This window comes from Nerophis lumbriciformis, linkage group LG03, assembly GCF_033978685.3.
Source record: "Nerophis lumbriciformis linkage group LG03, RoL_Nlum_v2.1, whole genome shotgun sequence".
Taxonomy (NCBI): domain Eukaryota; kingdom Metazoa; phylum Chordata; class Actinopteri; order Syngnathiformes; family Syngnathidae; genus Nerophis; species Nerophis lumbriciformis.
Genome location: NC_084550.2, coordinates 9,028,260 through 9,048,062, shown reverse-complemented (window position 1 = coordinate 9,048,062; position 19,803 = coordinate 9,028,260). Strand labels below are relative to the sequence as shown.

The 19,803-nt window shown below is 40.5% G+C and overlaps 1 protein-coding gene across 4 annotated transcripts in view; it reads right to left on the bottom strand.

Moving 5' to 3' along the window:
- LOC133578710 (ubiquitin-associated protein 2-like) overlaps nucleotides 1-13,325 on the bottom strand; it is a 56,099-nt gene extending 42,774 nt beyond the window's left edge. For all 4 annotated transcript variants that reach the window (XM_061933169.1, XM_061933192.1, XM_061933176.1 and 1 more), the window contains exons 1-5: nucleotides 13,195-13,325; nucleotides 8,303-8,441; nucleotides 3,299-3,376; nucleotides 3,107-3,220; nucleotides 2,860-3,022 (exon numbers count right to left, since the gene is read on the bottom strand). In XM_061933169.1, the coding sequence (XP_061789153.1) occupies nucleotides 2,860-3,022; nucleotides 3,107-3,220; nucleotides 3,299-3,376; nucleotides 8,303-8,398 (451 nt within the window). In that variant the 5' untranslated portion in view covers nucleotides 8,399-8,441; nucleotides 13,195-13,325. The remainder of the gene's footprint in view (nucleotides 1-2,859; nucleotides 3,023-3,106; nucleotides 3,221-3,298; nucleotides 3,377-8,302; nucleotides 8,442-13,194) is intronic.
- Between the last annotated feature and the right edge of the window lie 6,478 nt (nucleotides 13,326-19,803).

Sequence of the window (19,803 nt, the reverse complement as noted above, 5' to 3'; positions counted from 1 at the left end):
AGCACAACAGCTAGCAATAGCTCCTTTCTGCTGTTAGGTGAGTCAAATGTTTAGCTGCTACTCGACTTGAAATTTCCTCTAGCCCTAGCCCGTGTGGACCAACCGGGTGTTGCGGCTGAGTGGCTAAAAAGTAGTTCCAAACTGAACAGCTAGTGGCCTTCACCGCAATGAGCGAGTAGAAGCTCTATCTATTCCCGCGCACAAGCGTGAGACAATAAGCCTAACGTTTATGAACAAAATTAAAACTGCTTTAACATTGTAACGACTAACTAATTACATTATAAGAACAAGCAATACGTTGCGTTACTACTTACAACAAAAAGTAATACGAGTACTCAACACTGGTTATCTAGCTATAAAACACTTATACAACTTAAAGCACTTTGCCATTTTGTTTAAGATACTGATAAATATTATAGGGCTGGGTGACGGTATTGTTAAACGTGCTCAAAAAGTACACAAACTGAAATCATTTAATCAAGATGTTTTTTTTAAACTAAAATATAAAGCCACATAAAATATTTTCTTGGCAGAAGAAACATCAAATATTGTTCTGGCTTAGCAAGAGCTATATTTTTATTTTGTGTGTTTAAATATTTTTATAAAATAAATGCAAATTAGGTGATCAGTTTTTGTGACGTCACGTTGAACCGTCTGTTTCCACGCAACTCTGTGGAGTTTATTATGATTACTTTGTGCAAAGACAGCACAGCCTTTATTTTCAATGTGAATACTATATCTCAGTAACATGTTTATACAAATTTAGATTGGGGTATGACGTTTCCTGATGGGAAAAGACGTTATTGTCGCTTGTTTTCATGTTAGCATTTAAGCTCGCTTACAAGCTAACGCTATTGCTTCCATAAATTTATCAGACAGTTATCGATCAGGGTTTTTCGATAATTTTAATATAATACAGTAATACTAACCGTGGGGAGTTTTACAGCGGTTATCATTATTGTCGTTTATGTGCATGTAATACAAACGTTGCTTAATTATACGCAAAAGAGTGACCGCTCTTGTAATCCAAAGCACATGGATATGGCGATTATCGACGCTGGAAATAATACAGACTTCATCTTCATTTAAGTAAATGACTTATCTAATATCGGCCTAACCCTGACAAACTATTAAAGGAGCCATATGTAAGAAATGCATGTCAAGTCATTAAATGGCCCTGATATGTCAAAAGGCATTAATAAATCATGTTCTTTTCGAATACCTTTATTACTGATAACAGTAGTTCAGCCAGGATATGCTCATTTCAAAATTACATTTACAGCCCTGAAACATTGTTATTGTTTCATTTCGATGTCCCGCCCTCCACCGTTTTAACCAATTAGAAATTCTGTGAGTGTGTTACATCCAGGTTGCCAGTTACGCACCGCCATCTTCGTCTACATACAGCCACTGGTAAAGTTACTAAACATGTCAGACCTTAGTAAATCTAAAAGGCCTTGTTACGATTCTCAACTTATTCATGACAAGGCCAGAAACAAAACAAAGATTTGTATCGGCGATGCCATTTAAAGATGGAGACGACTGAAGGCGGAGAAGATGTTTTCATCTGACGCCATATTTGCTAATATCCTCCTTGATAGGTAAGTAAGGCATTTACATTTTCTTATTACTTGTAATAAAAGGATGTGGACATTTCGTATGCAAACTATATTGTCCAATACAGTCTATGATCTTGTCTAACAAAGCTAGTATGTTCGTGCAACGAATGCTTAGCGTGCTAGCTTGGTCAATGGGAGCATACGTATAGGCCAGTTCGATGACACATCGACATATAGGCTAACGGGGGAAATATACGCCTGCTAGCCTGTATGTCGATGTGTCATCGAACTGACAGGGCAAAATATATTTTCGACAAATAAAACCTATGTGGATATGGGTAGTATCAGTGCCTATTTCGTTCTCAATATGCTGATACGCTGAGGAAACAGGTTGCAACATTAGCACGCTTGTCGTGGCAATGTTAAACGTATGGAGACACCTAAATCCCATGATAAAAGAATTCCTCATTCATGTTTGCATATTGTGGACTACATGTACCAAGTTATATGGCAACCTGAAATGTTTGAAACAGTAGCCTATAGGCATACATTTTGGTAAAATGTATCCTTTTAGTTTTGGGCGTACATTAGGCTGCTAAGCCTGCTCTACTTATTTTCACCAGTACAACCATTGCTAGCGTTGGTTGGAGTTCGTTTTAGTCTCTTTTTTTTTTTTTTGATAGTACTGACAATAACCATATGATTGCCATTTGTTGTGATATTGTACGGAGGCATGATGTACTTTTTCCTGAAAATAGTCTAATTTCTGTGTAAAATGTGTTGGTTAGAGATTTGTTATTGACAAAACACTTGTCTATTCAGCTATTTATCTGAATCAGAATCAGCTTTATTGTCATTACGCAAGGTAACGAGATTGAGGCCATTCCATACAGTGCGATGTGTGCATGCTAGAAAAACAATGTGCAAATATATAAAAATATAATATAATATTTATATATATATAAATTATAATATATATTATAACATAATTATATAAATATAATATAATATTTAGCACCTCATCATCCCCTAGTAAAAGTCAGTGGAAGTTTGCAGTTCTTTAGAGTAGCCCAATCGATTCGGCTGCGTTTCTGGCAACCTCAGTCAGGGACAGGTGGAGGGGACTACAGAATTTTGACCGTGATTGCAGTATAATTTCTGGCCAGATTCTTACATATGGCTCATTTAAGTATATACGATACAAAACCTAAGCGCTCTCATTCAGTACCCCCCTTTTTAAGCGATTTATATAGCTACTAGCATTACCTCCAAAAAAGGAGTGTGTTTGTCATCAGCTTACCTTCACGGCCTCGGCTGACACCACGGCCCCCCCGCCTGTTTGACCCCCCTCGCCCTCGACTGGCCTCCCTTTCTCCTCCCTTCTTCTCTCGGCTGTCCTTTACCTCCGAGGGGCCTCCTTCTTTGCCGAGACTGCGCTTCTTCCCAACGGTCTCCCAGGAGTTCTGAACATGCAATGTAAAAAATTTTTTAAAAACATTGTTCAGATAATTCAACTGAAGAGAGGATTGAAAAGTGTGACGCCGCACCACTGTGTCCGAGGTGCTCTCCAGCAGGAAGTTGATGGCTCTGTTTACATCCTCATTGCAGTCGTGGAGGGCAACCATGCACTCATCTTGAGTCTTGCCGGTGACCTCGATCAGCTGTGGGATTTGGTTTACTCTCATTAACAACACTCAATGTAAGAGTGAGAAAACGGACAGAAAAAACAACACTGTTACCTGTTTGACTTTGCCCTCAAAGACGGCATCATTTTTGTCGTAGATCATTTGGGCCAAACGAATCTGTTCTGCTGTTGCCTGTGCGTGAAAGAAAAGTTGAGTGAGACAAAAACAAAAAAGACGTAGAATCCAGGGGAACTGGCGTTCAGATCGCAATGAATATTTTGGGGAAGAACTTGCTTCCAATGTTGGCGTTTGTCAAATTTTGAGAGACCGCAACTTAGCAAATATCTTAAGATTAATTCTGACTATGCGCTTTACTTTGGCTCTCTTGGATGATGTCATCTTATAGCTTGAGATTAGGGCTGGGCGATATGGCCTTTTTTTAATATCTCGATATTTTTAGGCCTTATCTCGATACACGATATATATCTTGATATTTTGTCTTAGCCTTGAATGAACACTTGATACATATAATCACAGCAGCATGATGATTCTATGTGTCTACATTAAAACATTCTTGTTCATACTGCATTAATATATGCTCATTTTAAACTTTCATGCAGAGAGGGAAATCACAACTAAGTCAATTTAGCAAAACTGTATTTATTAAAGTTATTAAGCAGTGGCACAAACATTCATGTCAGTTCCAAAACAGAAAGTGCTAGATTCTCAGAGACATTTTAAAACAAGCTATAAGTGCACTTTTGTGAATGATGTCACTAAGATGACATTTCAAAACAACACTAAATTAAAGTGCACTTTTTGTACAGAACGCCACTACAATAGTTTAAAACAAATAAAGCGCACTTTTGTGCATGATGACACAAGATATTTCAATAAGTGTCACATAAAAATGAGCTGCATATCAAATAGTATATGTCCTACGGTGTTGATGTGGAAATAGTTGCTTCGGCATTTAGTTGATGTGGCACCGAACAGAGATCTTGACATGTAAAGACATATTCCCGCTTGAAGCCAAACCACCGTCAGACGATGGACCCCGTGCTGTTTTTCTTGGGAATTAATTATTCCTCCATTTGTTACCAGATTCGCACCTTCTTTCTCTCGTATTACCACTCAAACCACACCGCTAGCTGTTAGCATCACAGCTAACGTTACCATGTCGCTACCTGTCAGCTCCGCAGGAGCGTGTGACGTTGCTCACGTGACAGTATGTGACGTATGTGAAGGTGCGCTTGTTTTAAGTCTCTGTGAGAAGGGGAGAGTAGAAAGAGTGAGAAACGCATGCGGTTTAATGCCCCGCAGCTAAAAGCAACTGCGTGAGAACGTATACCGTATTTTTCGGACTATAAGTCGCTCCGGAGTATACGTCGCATCGGCCAAAAATGCACAATAAAGAAGAAAAAAAACATATATATACACGTCGCACTGGAGTATAAGTCGCATTTTTGGGGCAAATTTATTTGATAAAATCCAACACCAAGAATAGACACTAGAAAGGCAATTTAAAATAAATAAAGAATAGTGAACAACAGGCTGAATAAGTGTACGTTATATGAGGCATAAATAACCAACTGAGAACGTGCCTGGTATGTTAACGTAACATATTATGGTAAGAGTCATTCAAATAACTATAACATATAGAACATGCTAAACGTTTACTAAACAATCTGTCACTCCCGATCGATAAATCCGATGAAATCTTCCCCCTCGGTGTCGCCTCTGGTATGCGCCGCTAGCGTCCATTCTTTCTGCTGCTCGATCGCCGTTTCCTGGTGCATATTTCACTACGTCCAGCTTGTAATCTGCAGTATATGATTTCCTTTTCGGTGCCATTTTAGTTCAGTCCTTCTCAGTTTTTATAAGTTACCGCCAATGTTGCTGTGATCTATTTTAATAGCTCCGGCAGTAGCGTATAGCATATAGCAGTTAGCATTCCAAAACCCACAATGCACTTCTGCCATGACCCGCCCCCGCCGAATTCTTATTGGTTGGCGTGTGAGTGACGATTGCTGACATGTGTGTGACGATTGCGGACATTTTCTTCGTCGCTCACGCGAATTAGATAAATAATATTATTTGATATTTTACGGTAATATGTTAATAATTTCACACATAAGTCGCTCCGGAGTATATGTCGCACCCACGGCCAAACTATAAAAAAAAACCTCGACTTATAGTCCGAAAAATACGGTACTTGAACATCACGATATAGTCATTTTCCATATCGCACAGAGACAAACCCGCGATATATCGAGTATATCGATATATCGCCCAGCCCTACTTGAGATATAAAAGAGAAACACTAGACTTCAGTTTGGCGAGCATAAAATATTTTGCTTATTTTTTGGCTTTATGGTGTGGCAATATATTTTTTTTTAAAAGAGCCACTTCAAATATGAGGAAGGGGTTGTTTAAAGAAGCTAAAAGAAGAACTACCGTATTTTTCGGAGTATAAGTCGCACCTGCCGAAAATGCATAATAAAAAAGGAAAAAACATAAGTTGCACTGGAGCCCAGCCAAACTATGAAAAAAACTGCGACTTATAGTCCGAAAAATACGGTACATGCAAACTACGGTAAGTAGACTCACGTTTGTTGTCACTTAACGTTGTTTTCCCTTTTACACCGCCTGTGCACCAATTGGGAATGGAAATCTCTGCGTTACACTAGGACAGCACGATTAATGTGCATCGGTATTAATTAGTGTGGTTATGTACGGTAACTGCCAGAGGCAGAGTTTTTTTTCACCACCGTCACTGACATCTGAGTGACAGCCATGTTTGCCAATCAGAATTGCTGAGCCTCGCGTTTGTTCCTCTCTCGCTTCAAACAGGAAGAAAGACGTCTCACTCTGTGCATCGCTCTCTACACCTGAGCAGGTTTATTTAACGGTAGAATTAACTGAACGCAGCAAGCCCTCTTTTTAGGCAGCTTACACACAGGAAGCACAGACAGCCTCTCTACTGGCGACTTGCCACAAAGTAACAAAAATTTGAAAAAGCTAAATATACCCTTGTAGGAATATTTCAGCTTCAAATCCGATGAGCATTATTAGCCAATCAACACAGACGAACGAACGAGAATGCCGTGATCACATGATGGCAATAAATAAAAAAATGTCAGACCTAGCTTTTCCAACGGGGAAAATAATGCACTTTAAGATGTTCAATATTTAAGTTAGATTTTTGCATACAGAAATTAGTTTTTTATTTTTTGTTTGTTTATTTATTCAGGATAAAGTTATTTAGTGGGAGTGGAACGGTATTGTAAATACCGCAGTATTGAAGTTTCAAAATCATCACTACTATGTTGTGACGTCTACGGCGCTTTTGCATTGGCCGGTCTAAAAAATAGACTACACCCCCCATAATCCTCTGCGCAGCGCGAGATAAGAAGGTGGGGGCGTGGAACGCAGTAAAAGGGAGAAAAGAAGGAAACACGCAGGAGAAATGGGATCGGCGTAGATAAGAGGAATTGTTTTTTTATAGACATTTCCTGAACATTTTATCAAAGTCCATCTATAACAATTTCAATATTTTTGATACAATAAATAAAGGGTTTGTATGTTCTCTATATCCAGCATTATGTATTATTCTAACTGATCTGTTTTTGGAGACCACAAATAATTTAGATGTTATAAATGTTTTAGATAATAAGATGAAAATGTTATTTGAATCATTTCCTGTATTTAAAGGTTGAATGGTGGTTACAATTTGTCCGCGAACCAGATTACTATTTCCTAGGGGTGTAACGGTACGTGTATTTGTATTGAACCGTTTCGGTTCGGTACGGAGGTGTACCGAACGAGTTTCCACACGGACATATTAAGTAGCGTAACGTACGTTGTAAAAACAATGCACACCGAGGCACAACACACAGCATGCTAGCAACGACCGGGCTACGACTGACCGACTATACGTCCTCTTTTGCAGAGCTGTCAGGGCGGACTTCCTTAAATGCCTCAAATGTCCAGCATTTTGAGTTAGGGTTGCGTGTATTTTCAATGTACGTTCAGGGTTAAGAAGGGGTTCAAAACAAAACTAATTGTGCGAGCAGCAGCATTCGTGAGGGAGGGGCAGAGAGAGAGAGAGAGAGTTATGATAAACGCGCATGCGTCGCCAGGCTCTGCTTTTTATCCATAGATTTATCACATTTAATTTTTTATTATGTATAGCAGGGGTGTCAAAAGTGTGCCCGGAGGCCATTTGCGGTCCACAGCTAATGTTTTAAAGGCCCAAGGCACATTCTAAAAATACTATTAAAATAAACAAAAACGTAACAAAAGTGAAATAAAAAAGCTTAAAGGTGAAATGTAATTTAGAAAAAGTTGCAATGTTGACTAATAAAACAAAGCTGTTTTTTTTCTCTTTCAAACTGTCATTGCTCAAAATCAATGTTATTATGAATTATTGACCTATCCAAGGTTCCGATTACTTCACATCAACTATTCCACTAAGAAAAATATTTTTGGTGGAACTTTTTTGCAAATTTGGTAAATAAATAACCAAAAAATGTATATTTTGTTGTTTTCTTACTGTACCGAAAATGAACCGAACCGTGACCTCTAAACCGAGGTACGTACCGAACCGAAATTTTTGTGTACCGTTACACCCCTATTTCCTTTTTTTTTTTTTTTTTAAATCAGAACAAAACCTACCAGTATCAAATAATATACGTTAATTTTTTCACGCTAAATCAATATGACCGTTAAAACTATCTTTGGGATCCCACCGCAGTCCCAACGACCCCTCCTAGAAGGCCAAACAGTTGTTCTTCTAAATAGAACCGGATCACAACAGAAGTCATTCCAGGACACCTTATTCACACAATGGCATGTCAATTATGTTTCCAAATAATCAAGCGTTTACAATTCTACTCTGCTCTACATACTGTTAATGGTGGATTTTGGGGCGATGTTGCTGTGGGTTTTGACCTTGTGGAGTATTTTAATTGATTTGTTTCATAAAATTGGGGCGTTTATCATACAGTATATAACCGGCAAGGAGCAGTAACATTAGTCATTGTATGACTCATCTACGCTACGCACAAGTTTACAACGTTGTTTGTCTGAATTTGTTATCACTTGTCATCCACCCACCTGTATCTGTTTCTGTGGCTGTGTTGTCTGTGTGGCAGTGGGCAGCGTTCTGTCCCGAGTCCCCCGGGCTTGATTGCTGACCACAGAAGTCATCATATACAGTATATACAAAACAATGTATGTACAAAATAGAAAAAATCTGCAGGAGAAAGAGAAAAAGCAACACAATAAGTGTCAGCCTAATAGCAAAAAATACGGGTATACACATGCCAACAGTATGCTATCTTATTTGGCTCATTTCGGAAGAATACACTTAATAATCGCATATTTTGTTATTGTTATCTGACTCGGGTGCTAACGGTTGGCATTTCAATAAGGCTTTTTAGCACTAATATGCAATTTCGAATGTGATTTTCCTAAATCTAAGACATGGTAACATGTCTTCCAAAACACGTTTTAGCAGAATCCATAATACTTTACACAATATGATCATAAAATACCGTATTTTTCGGATTACAAATCGCTCCGGAGTATAAGTCGCACCGGCCGAAAATGCATAATAAAGAAGGAAAAAAACATATATACGTCGCACTCGAGTATAAGTCGCATTTTTGGGGGAAATTTATTTGATAAAATCCAACACCAAGAATAGACATTTGAAAGGCAATTTAAAATAAATAAAGAATAGTGAACAACAGGCTGAATAAGTGTACGTTATATGAGGCATAAATAACCAACTGAGAACGTGCCTGGTATGTTAATGTAACATATTATGGTAAGAGTCATTCAAATAACTATAACATATAGAACATGCTATACGTTTACCAGTCTGTCATTCCTAATTGCTAAATCCCATGAAATCTTCTTCCTCGGTGTCGCTTCTAAACAACTCTGCCAACTCCAGAGGTATGCGCCGCTTCCTCTTGCCGTTTTCTGCTGCATATTTCACTACGTCCAGCTTGTAATCTGCCGTATATGATTTCCTTTTCGGTGCCTTCTCAGTTTTTATAAGTTACCGCCAATGTTGAAATGATCCATTTTTATAGCTACCGGTACGCACGTAGTAGCAGGTCGCATCCCATGACCCACAATGCACTTCTGCCATGACCCGCCCCCCCGTCGAATTTTTATTGGTTGACGTGTGTGTGACGATTGCTGACATTCAATGGCGTTTTAAAATCGTGTTTTTATCATTTTCGTCTTTTAGTAAAAGGTAAAACCATTTTTATCTTTTAACCTTTTTGAACAAGTCGTGCAAGCTTGTATTTCAGGTGGCCTGGACTATTGCAATGCACTTTATGCTGGCATTAGCCAAAAAGCTCTCTCCCGGATGCAGTTAGTCCAGAACGCGGCAGCACGACTTTTAACAGGGGCCAGGAAACGAGAGCATATAACCCCAAATCTTGAGAGTTTGCACTGGCTCCCTGTTCATTTTAGAATTGATTTTAAATCCTTGCTGTTTGCTTTTAAAGCTTTACATGGACTGGCACCTCAGTATATCTCGGACCTCATCCAAATTTACACTCCTACGCGCGCTCTGAGGTCCGCGAGCCAGCTCCAGCTCGTGGTGCCCAAGACCAGACTTAAATCCAGGGTAGACGGGGCCTTCTCTGTGGTCGGCCCTAAGCTCTGGAACACTCTGCCCCTCCATGTTCAAACTGCTCCCACAGTGGAGTGTTTTAAGTCTCGTCTTAAGACCCACTTTTATTCTTTGGCTTTTAACACTACGTGAGTTGTGTGGTCCTCTGTGTTTTTTTATAAATTTTGATTCCAAGTCCGAGTCCATGGTTCTCGCCCGGAAAAGGGTGGAGTGCCATCTCCGGGTTGGGGAGGAGATCTTGCCCCAAGTGGAGGAGTTCAAGTGCCTCGGAGTCTTGTTCACGAGTGAGGGAAGAGTGGATCGTGAGATCGACAGGCGGATCGCTGCGGCGTCTTCAGTAATGCGGACGCTGTATCGACCCGTTGTGGTGAAGAAGGAGCTGAGCCGGAAGGCAAAGCTCTCAATTTACCGGTCGATCTACGTTCCCATCCTCACCTATGGTCATGAGCTTTGGGTTATGACCGAAAGGACAAGATCACGGGTACAAGCGGCCGAAATGAGTTTCCTCCGCCGGGTGGCGGGGCTCTCCCTTAGAGATAGGGTGAGAAGCTCTGCCATCCGGGGGGAGCTCAAAGTAAAGCCGCTTCTCCTCCACATCGAGAGGAGCCAGATGAGGTGGTTCGGGCATCTGGTCAGGATGCCACCCGAACGCCTCCCTAGGGAGGTGTTTGGGGCACGTCCGACCGGTAGGAGGCCGCGGGGAAGACCCAGGACACGCTGGGAAGACTATGTCTCCCGGCTGGCCTGGGAACGCCTCGGGGTCCCACAGGAAGAGCTGGACGAAGTGGCTGGGGAGAGGGAAGTCTGGGCTTCCCTGCTTAGGCTGCTGCCCCCGCGACCCGACCTCGGATAAGCAGAAGAAGATGGATGGATTTCTATTTACTGTTTTAATTGGTTTTCCTTTTAAAATCGTTTTTAATCATATTTATTTTTTGTTTTTATATTGGTTCTACCGTATTTTCCGCACTATAAGCCGCACCTAAAAACCACAAATTTTCACAAAAGCTGACAGTGCGGCTTATAACCCGGTGCGCCTTATATATGGATTAATATAAATATTTATTTTCATAAAGTTTCGGTCTCGCAACTACGGTAAACAGCCGCCATCTTTTTTCCCCGTAGAAGAGGAAGCGCTTCTTCTTCTATGGTAAGCAACCGCCAAGGTAAGCACCCGCCCCCATAGAAGAGGAAGCGCTTCTTCTTCTACTGTAAGCAACCACCCGCCCCCATAGAAGAAGAAGCCCCCGGATATTGCGTTTCATTTCATTTGTGTGTTTACATCTGTAAAGACCACAAAATGGCTCCTACTAAGCGACACGCGTATAATGCAGAATTTAAACTTAAGGCAATATTTAACCAAAGAAATCCAACCGCTCGATATTGGTGTCAACAGGGCATTTAAAGCACGACTGCGAACGGCGTGGGAACAATGGATGACCGAAGGCGAACACACCTTCACTAAGACAGGGAGACAGCGCCGGACGACATACGCCAACATCTTCCAGTGGATCCTAAATGTCTGGGCGGATATTTCGGTCACAACTGTGGTCCGAGCTTTCCGGAAGGCAGGATTCACAGAACTGCGACGAGACGGAGCCGGCCATTTTGGATCCCGTATTCGCCCAACTTTTTAATTCGGACACCGAAGGAGAAGAATTCGAGGTATTTATGAATGAAGAATAACTTCAGAAAGTGAGCGTTATGTTTATTTTGTGTGTTGTGACATTAACGTTCGAGCAACATTAAGTTATTGATGCTTATTGATTGCACATTTGCACATTACCGTACATTTTGGGAGTGAACAGAGTTGTCAGAACGCTGGTTTTTAATATATTATTAAAGTTTGACTGACCTATCTGACTGTTTTTTTGACATTCCCTTTAGCGCAGTTAGATGCGGCTTATAACACGGGGCGGCTTATAGGTGGACAAAGTTTTGAAATATGCCGTTCATTGAAGGCGCGGCTTATAACCCAGGGCGGCTTATGGTGCGGAAAATACGGTATATGTATTCATTTTTTGTTTTTATTCAGTCATTGGTGGAGCTAAGGACAATATTTGATTATTGTTTTTAATATTATTTTTTAAATTGTGTTGTGCTGCACTTTGGAAACATTTTTTGTTGTTTAAATGTGCTATATAAATTAAGTGGATTGGGTTCGCCTCGTCTCTTACGGGAATGAGATCAATAATATTATTTGATATTTTACGGTAATGTGTTAATAATTTCACACATAAGTCGCCCCGGAGTATAAATCGCACCCCCGGCCAAACTATGAAAAAAACTGATTTATAATCCGGAAAATACGGTAGTGAATATGCAATCTGACAGTGTAGTGGCATATACCATGTAAGACCATCTGTCAAATTGAGGAGTTAAATTTAGCCCCCCAAAGGGGACCGTGTGGGTGTCATCTTGCAACCCCCCCACTTTACAAAAACACCTCGAGTGTGCAGCAACAAATGTTATGCAAACACTACCGTTAATAATAACAACAATACTACTTACTGACACTAACACATGACATGTATCACCTACGAATTGTCTTGATTTGACCCCCCGCGACCCCGAAAGGGACAAGCGGTAGAAAAATGGATGGACGGATGACGGAAATGCGAAGATTCACCGTCGAATTTGATGGCTAATAGTAGAGACTTGGCACACGACAAGAAAGTTTAACGGTGGTGGAGACAATATTCACGTATGAGGAAGTTAAAAAAAATAAAATAATATGAAACGGTGACGAACGCTGAAATTAGCTTAGCATGGCCGGAGCTAGCTCGCGTTAGCCGGGGCTACTTGTCTTTGTTCCGTGTGCAACAACGCGATGCCACACTCGAAGACGAACCTACGTTTAAAAAAAAAAAAGATACGCATTGCCGGAAATACGCCGTTAAGTCATGTAAATTACATCCGGTTTGTTCGATACACTTTGGCGAATTAAAAACAAAAAGGCGTGGAAGTGCGCACAATTTCGTCTTATTGTGAAAGTCCACCCTCGAATGTGAGCTAATGCTATCGGCAGGCTAACCACCGTGACTGAGAAGAATGCGCAGTGATTTACGCCACAAATACAACACACACACCTTTAAGTAGAGAAAATGTGATGTTTGAATATACAGCACGATGTTTTACGTACATATATATGACTAATATCGGCAGAATGCTTACTAGCCCGGCGTGTGAACGGCCTGCCGTCAGACACAATATACAACGACGTTATTGCCGTGTTTCCAAAGACGGGCGCTCACTTCCCTCCAAAAAAGGCCATTTTATTAACTTTTGAGTGAGGCCCGCGACTGGCGTTGCTTGAATAACAACAATAAGACGCCGCCATGAGTTATTTAGTTACCTGCTAACACGCTTCGCCCAGCCAGCAGCAGCAGCAGCAGATGTCACGTGACCCTCCGCGCCGTTGTTGAACGTTGCTTTCTGTTCGCAGCCAACAGGAACCTGTCCTGCGGGTCACGTGGTATCAAAGACTTTCGTGCGCGTTGCCGAAAGTGCGCGCGCACTGCACTCTCGCCAAACATATCTCGGCGACGACACTGATTGTTTTGAATAGACTTAGACTTAGACTTCGTTTTTATTGTCATTCAAATTTGAACTTTACAGCACAGATAAGAACGAAATTTCGTTATATAAGCTCATGGTAGTGCAGGATAAAAAAGCAATAAGGTGCATATATCATACTTGCCAACCTTGAGACCTCCGATTTCGGGAGGCGGGGGGCGTGGTCGGGGTGGGGCGGGGGACGCGGTTGGGGGCGTGGTTAAGATATATATATATATATATATATATATATATATATATATATATATATATATATATATATATATATATATATGTATGTGTGGGGAAAAAATCACAAGACTATTTCATCTCTACAGGCCTGTTTCATGAGGGGGGGTACCCTCAATCATCAGGAGATTTTAATGGGAGCATTCGCATACCATGGTTTATATAGGGCACAGAGTGGGTGGGTACAGGCTGGCATAGGGGCGTGGTGATTGGCTCATGTGTTACCTAGGAGGTGTTTCCGTCTATGGCGGCATGTTGTTACAATTTCGCTGCGCTTGTTGAGGGATGACAGGTCTGGACGGTAAATAATAAACAGTTTCTCTTTCAAGCATAGGTTGCATCTTTTATTACCACTATTGTAAGGTGTGCTGGATGCAAGAATTTGCCATGTTATTGAATATTCAACATTATTGTCTTTGAGGTCCCAAATGTGTTTGCTGAGTTCTGTGGTATTTCGCAGGTTTTTGTTCCTGAAAGAAGCCTTGTGATTGTTCCATCTGGTTTTGAATTCTCCCTCGGTTAATCCTACATATGTGTCGGATGTGTTAATGTCCTTGCGTATTACCTTAGATTGGTAGACAACTGATGTTTGTAAGCACCCCCCGTTGAGAGGGCAATCAGGTTTCTTTCGACAGTTACATCCTTTGTTGGTTTTGGAGTCGCTCTGTCTGGGGGCCGACGGCTCATTTGCAATTGTTTTGTTGTGGTTTGAGATGATTTGTCGTATATTGTTCATGCAGCTGTAGCTCAATTTAATGTTGTTCTTGTTGAATACTTTTCTTAGGGTGTTGTCCTTGGGAAAGTGTTTGTCAATCAGATTGAGGAATTTGTGTCCAATGTTCGTTGAGACGTTTTTGCTGTATGGGGGGTTGTACCAGATGATGTCGTTTCGTTTTCTGTTCTTTTTTGGCTGGTTTCCTGGCGTGGGTTCATAGGTGAGGGTGAAATTGTATGTATATATATATATATATATATATATATATATATATATATATATATATATATATATATATATATATATATATATATATATACAGGTAAAAGCCAGTAAATTAGAATATTTTGAAAAACTTGATTTATTTCAGTAATTGCATTCAAAAGGTGTAACTTGTACATTATATTTATTCATTGCACACAGACTGATGCATTCAAATGTTTATTTCATTTAATTTTGATGATTTGAAGTGGCAACAAATGAAAATCCAAAATTCCATGTGTCACAAAATTAGAATATTACTTAAGGCTAATACAAAAAAGGGATTTTTAGAAATGTTGGCCAACTGAAAAGTATGAAAATGAAAAATATGAGCATGTACAATACTCAATACTTGGTTGGAGATCCTTTTGCCTCAATTACTGCGTTAATGCGGCGTGGCATGGAGTCGATGAGTTTCTGGCACTGCTCAGGTGTTATGAGAGCCCAGGTTGCTCTGATAGTGGCCTTCAACTCTTCTGCGTTTTTGGGTCTGGCATTCTGCATCTTCCTTTTCACAATACCCCACAGATTTTCTATGGGGCTAAGGTCAGGGGAGTTGGCGGGCCAATTTAGAACAGAAATACCATGGTCCGTAAACCAGGCACGGGTAGATTTTGCGCTGTGTGCAGGCGCCAAGTCCTGTTGGAACTTGAAATCTCCATCTCCATAGAGCAGGTCAGCAGCAGGAAGCATGAAGTGCTCTAAAACTTGCTGGTAGACTGCTGCGTTGACCCTGGATCTCAGGAAACAGAGTGGACCGACACCAGCAGATGACATGGCACCCCAAACCATCACTGATGGTGGAAACTTTACACTAGACTTCAGGCAACGTGGATCCTGTGCCTCTCCTGTCTTCCTCCAGACTCTGGGACCTCGATTTCCAAAGGAAATGCAAAATTTGCATGGTTGGGTGATGGTTTGGGGTGCCATGTCATCTGCTGGTGTCGGTCCACTCTGTTTCCTGAGATCCAGGGTCAACGCAGCCGTCTACCAGCAAGTTTTAGAGCACTTCATGCTTCCTGCTGCTGACCTGCTCTATGGAGATGGAGATTTCAAGTTCCAACAGGACTTGGCGCCTGCACACAGCGCAAAATCTACCCGTGCCTGGTTTACGGACCATGGTATTTCTGTTCTAAATTGGCCCGCCAACTCCCCTGACCTTAGCCCCATAGAAAATCTGTGGGGTATTGTGAAAAGGAAGATGCAGAATGCCAGACCCAAAAACGCAGAAGAGTTGAAGGCCACTATCAGAGCAACCTGGGCTCTCATAACACCTGAGCAGTGCCAGAAACTCATCGACTCCATGCCACGCCGCATTAACGCAGTAATTGAGGCAAAAGGAGCTCCAACCAAGTATTGAGTATTGTACATGCTCATATTTTTCATTTTCATACTTTTCAGTTGGCCAACATTTCTAAAAATCCCTTTTTTGTATTAGCCTTAAGTAATATTCTAATTTTGTGACACACGGAATTTTGGATTTTCATTTGTTGCCACTTCAAATCATCAAAATTAAATGAAATAAACATTTGAATGCATCAGTCTGTGTGCAATGAATAAATATAATGTACAAGTTACACCTTTTGAATGCAATTACTGAAATAAATCAAGTTTTTCAAAATATTCTAATTTACTGGCTTTTACCTGTATATATATATATATATATATATATATATATATATATATATATATATATATATATATATAGGAAATGCTTGACTTTCAGCATACTTGCCAACCTTGAGGCCTCCGATTTCGGGAAGTGGGGGGTGGGGGCGTGGTCGGGGTGGGGCGGGGCGTGGTTGGGGGCGTGGTTAATAGGGGAGGAGTATATTGACAGCTAGAATTCACCAAGTCAAGTATTTCATACACATATATACAGGGGCGCCGAAAAGGGGAGGTAAAGGTGACGAATTCTAGGAGCCCATGATGGAGGGGGGCCCAGAGAGGCCCCTAATGATGATGAAATTATAATACAGAAAAAATAATGACACTGTGTTGGGGGCCCTGTAAAGATTCTTTTCATGGGGCCCAAAATCCCTAGCGGCGCCCCTGCACATATATATATATATATATATATATATATATATATATATATATATATATATATATATATATATATATATATACATATATAGAGATATCTACATCCTGAAAATATGCAAACAAAACTGTTTGGATAATTGATACTTCAAACTTGCATAAATAAATCTTAAGGAATATAACATAACTTGGCTTCTGAGAGTTTCAAAATGTAATGAATAAAATGCTAAAGTTGTTGATAAACAAGCAATTATTTTAATAATTAAATATGGTCATTTTAAATGAATTATTATGATAATTTAAAATCAATTATTTCAAATATGTTTATTTTAATGTATAATTCTATGGCTGGATGTAATAAGGAGTCAGGAAAAAATACAAAGAAAAATACAATTAATTTTGATGTTTTTAGCAAAATATAGTAAAAATGTATTTATTTATTTTTTTTTTTAATTAATAAATATATTTATTTTTAGGTAAGATAAACATAATAATACAATTTATCTCTAGTCTGGATGATTTAGTTCTTGTCACCCTGTTGTCCTCCCGTCATGAAAAAAGGCTGTCCTCACTCAGGTCCGCATGAAGCTGGAGGGGGCGTGGCTTCCAGCTCCGGCTGAAAATCGGGAGATTTTCGGGAGAATATTTGTCCCGGGAGGTTTTCGGGAGAGGCGCTGAATTTCGGGAGTCTCCCGGAAAATTCGGGAGGGTTGACAAGTATGCTTTCAGTGAATTCTAGCTATATATATATATATATATATATATATATATACATATATATATATATATATATATAATACAAAGGTCCTGAGTAGTCTTGGGTTCAATCCCGGGCTCGGGATCTTTCTGTGTGGAGTTTGCATGTCCTCTCCGTGACTGCGTGGGTTCCCTCCGGGTACTCCGGCTTCCTCCCACTTCCAAAGACATGCACCTGGGGATAGGTTGATTGGCAACACTAAAATTGGCCCTAGTGTGTGAATGTGAGTGTGAATGTTGTCTGTCTATCTGTGTTGGCCCTGCGATGAGGTGGCGACTTGTCCAGGGTGTACCCCGCCTTCCGCCCGATTGTAGCTGAGATAGGCTCCAGCGCCCCCCGCGACCCCAAAGGGAATAAGCGGTAGAAAATGGATGGGATGGATATATATATATATATATATATATATATATATATATATATATATATATATATATATATATATAAATAAATAAATAAAAGAAATACTTGAATTTCAGTGTTCATTTATTTACACATATACACACACATAACACTCCTCTACTCATTGTTGAGTTAAAGGTTGAATTGTCCATCCTTGTTCTATTCTCTGTCACTATTTCAGAACACACACATTATACAAATATACATTATAAAATCAATAAGAAAACGGGAGCTCTAATTTGGGAGTCTGAATTAGGATCAGAAGTTCCTATATAAACATTGCGTACTCGCGTCGCCATTTTGTATTGATTACTGCAGCTGTGCACTGGATTCATTCACAAATACAAACTACGACTCACAAACACTTTAGAGTTAGGCTCCACCATCAGAATGTGTACTTAAACTTATAAAGATCACATGGATATTATTCAGTGAGTTGATTCACCAAAACTAACCTCTTTCGGTCTGCAGGTGATAGCATTCAATTGGGAAGAAACGCCCTACTGCCCCCTACTGACCAATGTGAATACTGATAAATGTGTAATGACAGCTCCAAAAACGAATTCAAACCACAAAATAAAATAAATAAATCAACACAAAAATGTGACACATTATGGGTGGGTCACATATGCATGTACAGTAGATGGCAGTATTGTCCTGTTTAAGAGTGTCACAACATTGCTGTTTACGGCAGACGAACTGCTTTACGGTAGACGAAAACTTGACTGCTGTTGTTGTGTGTTGTTACCGCGCTTGGAGGACGTTAATGAAACTGCCTAACAATAAACCCACATAAGAAACCAAGAACTCGCCCTCGATCATTCTACAGTTATAACGTGATTGGGCAGGCATGCTGTTTATATTGTGGGAAAGCAGACGTGAGAACAGGCTGTCAACACGTCACTCAGGTCCGCATGGAGCTGGAGGGGGGCGTGAATTTCGGGAGATTTTCGGGAGAAAATTTGTCCCGGGAGGTTTTCGAGAGAGGCGCTGAATTTCGGGAGTCTCCCGGAAAATCCGGGAGGGTTGGCAAGTATGGCATACATAAATGAATAAATATATAAAAATATATATATATAAAATAAATAAATAAATATAAATAAATAAATAGATTACTGTACAGATAAATATATTGCACTTTTTCACATGCGTCCACGTTTATGGATGTATGTTATATTGTCTTTTTTATTCCAGCGAGTTAATCCATTTTGGGGGGAGTTGAGGGGATAATTTAATTATGATGCGTTCAAGAGTCTTACGGCCTGAGGGAAGAAGCTGTTACAGAACCTGGAGGTTCTGTTTCGGAGGCTGCGGAACCTCTTTCGAGAGTCCAGCAGTGAAAACAGTCCTTGGTGGGGGTGGGAGGAGTCTTTGCAGATTTTCTGAGCCCTGGTCAGGCAGCGGCTTTTTGCCATAGGAGGAAGAGGAGTGCTGATGATCTTTTCCACCGTCCTCACCACTCTCTGGAGAGACTTCCAGTCTGAGGCACTGCAGGCTCCAGTCCAGACAGAGATGCTGTTGGTCAGCAGGCTCTCTATAGTGCCTCTGTAGAATGTGCTGAGAATGGGGGGAGGGAGCTGTGCTCTTTTCATCCGACGCAAAAAGTCCATGCGCTGCTGAGCTCTTTTTGCAAGAGCGCCGGTGTGTAGGGACCAGGTTATATTGTCAGTTATCTGCACCCCCAGGAACTTGGTGCTGCTTACTCTCTCCACCGCTGTGCCGTTGATGAAGAGTGGAGCGTGGCTGGACTGGTGCTTCCTGAAGTCAACGATGATCTCCTTGGTCTTGTTGACATTCAGGACCGGGTTGTTGGTTCTGCACCAGTCAACCAGATGTTTCACCTCCTCCCTATAGTCCATGTCAGTCTTATATAGAATAATACGATAATTAAGGCATTTATAATATGTATTAACAATTTTTTTTTTGTTTTTTTTTTGATTGCATATAATTTATAAACAAAATTAAATTTTCAAAATAAGCATTTA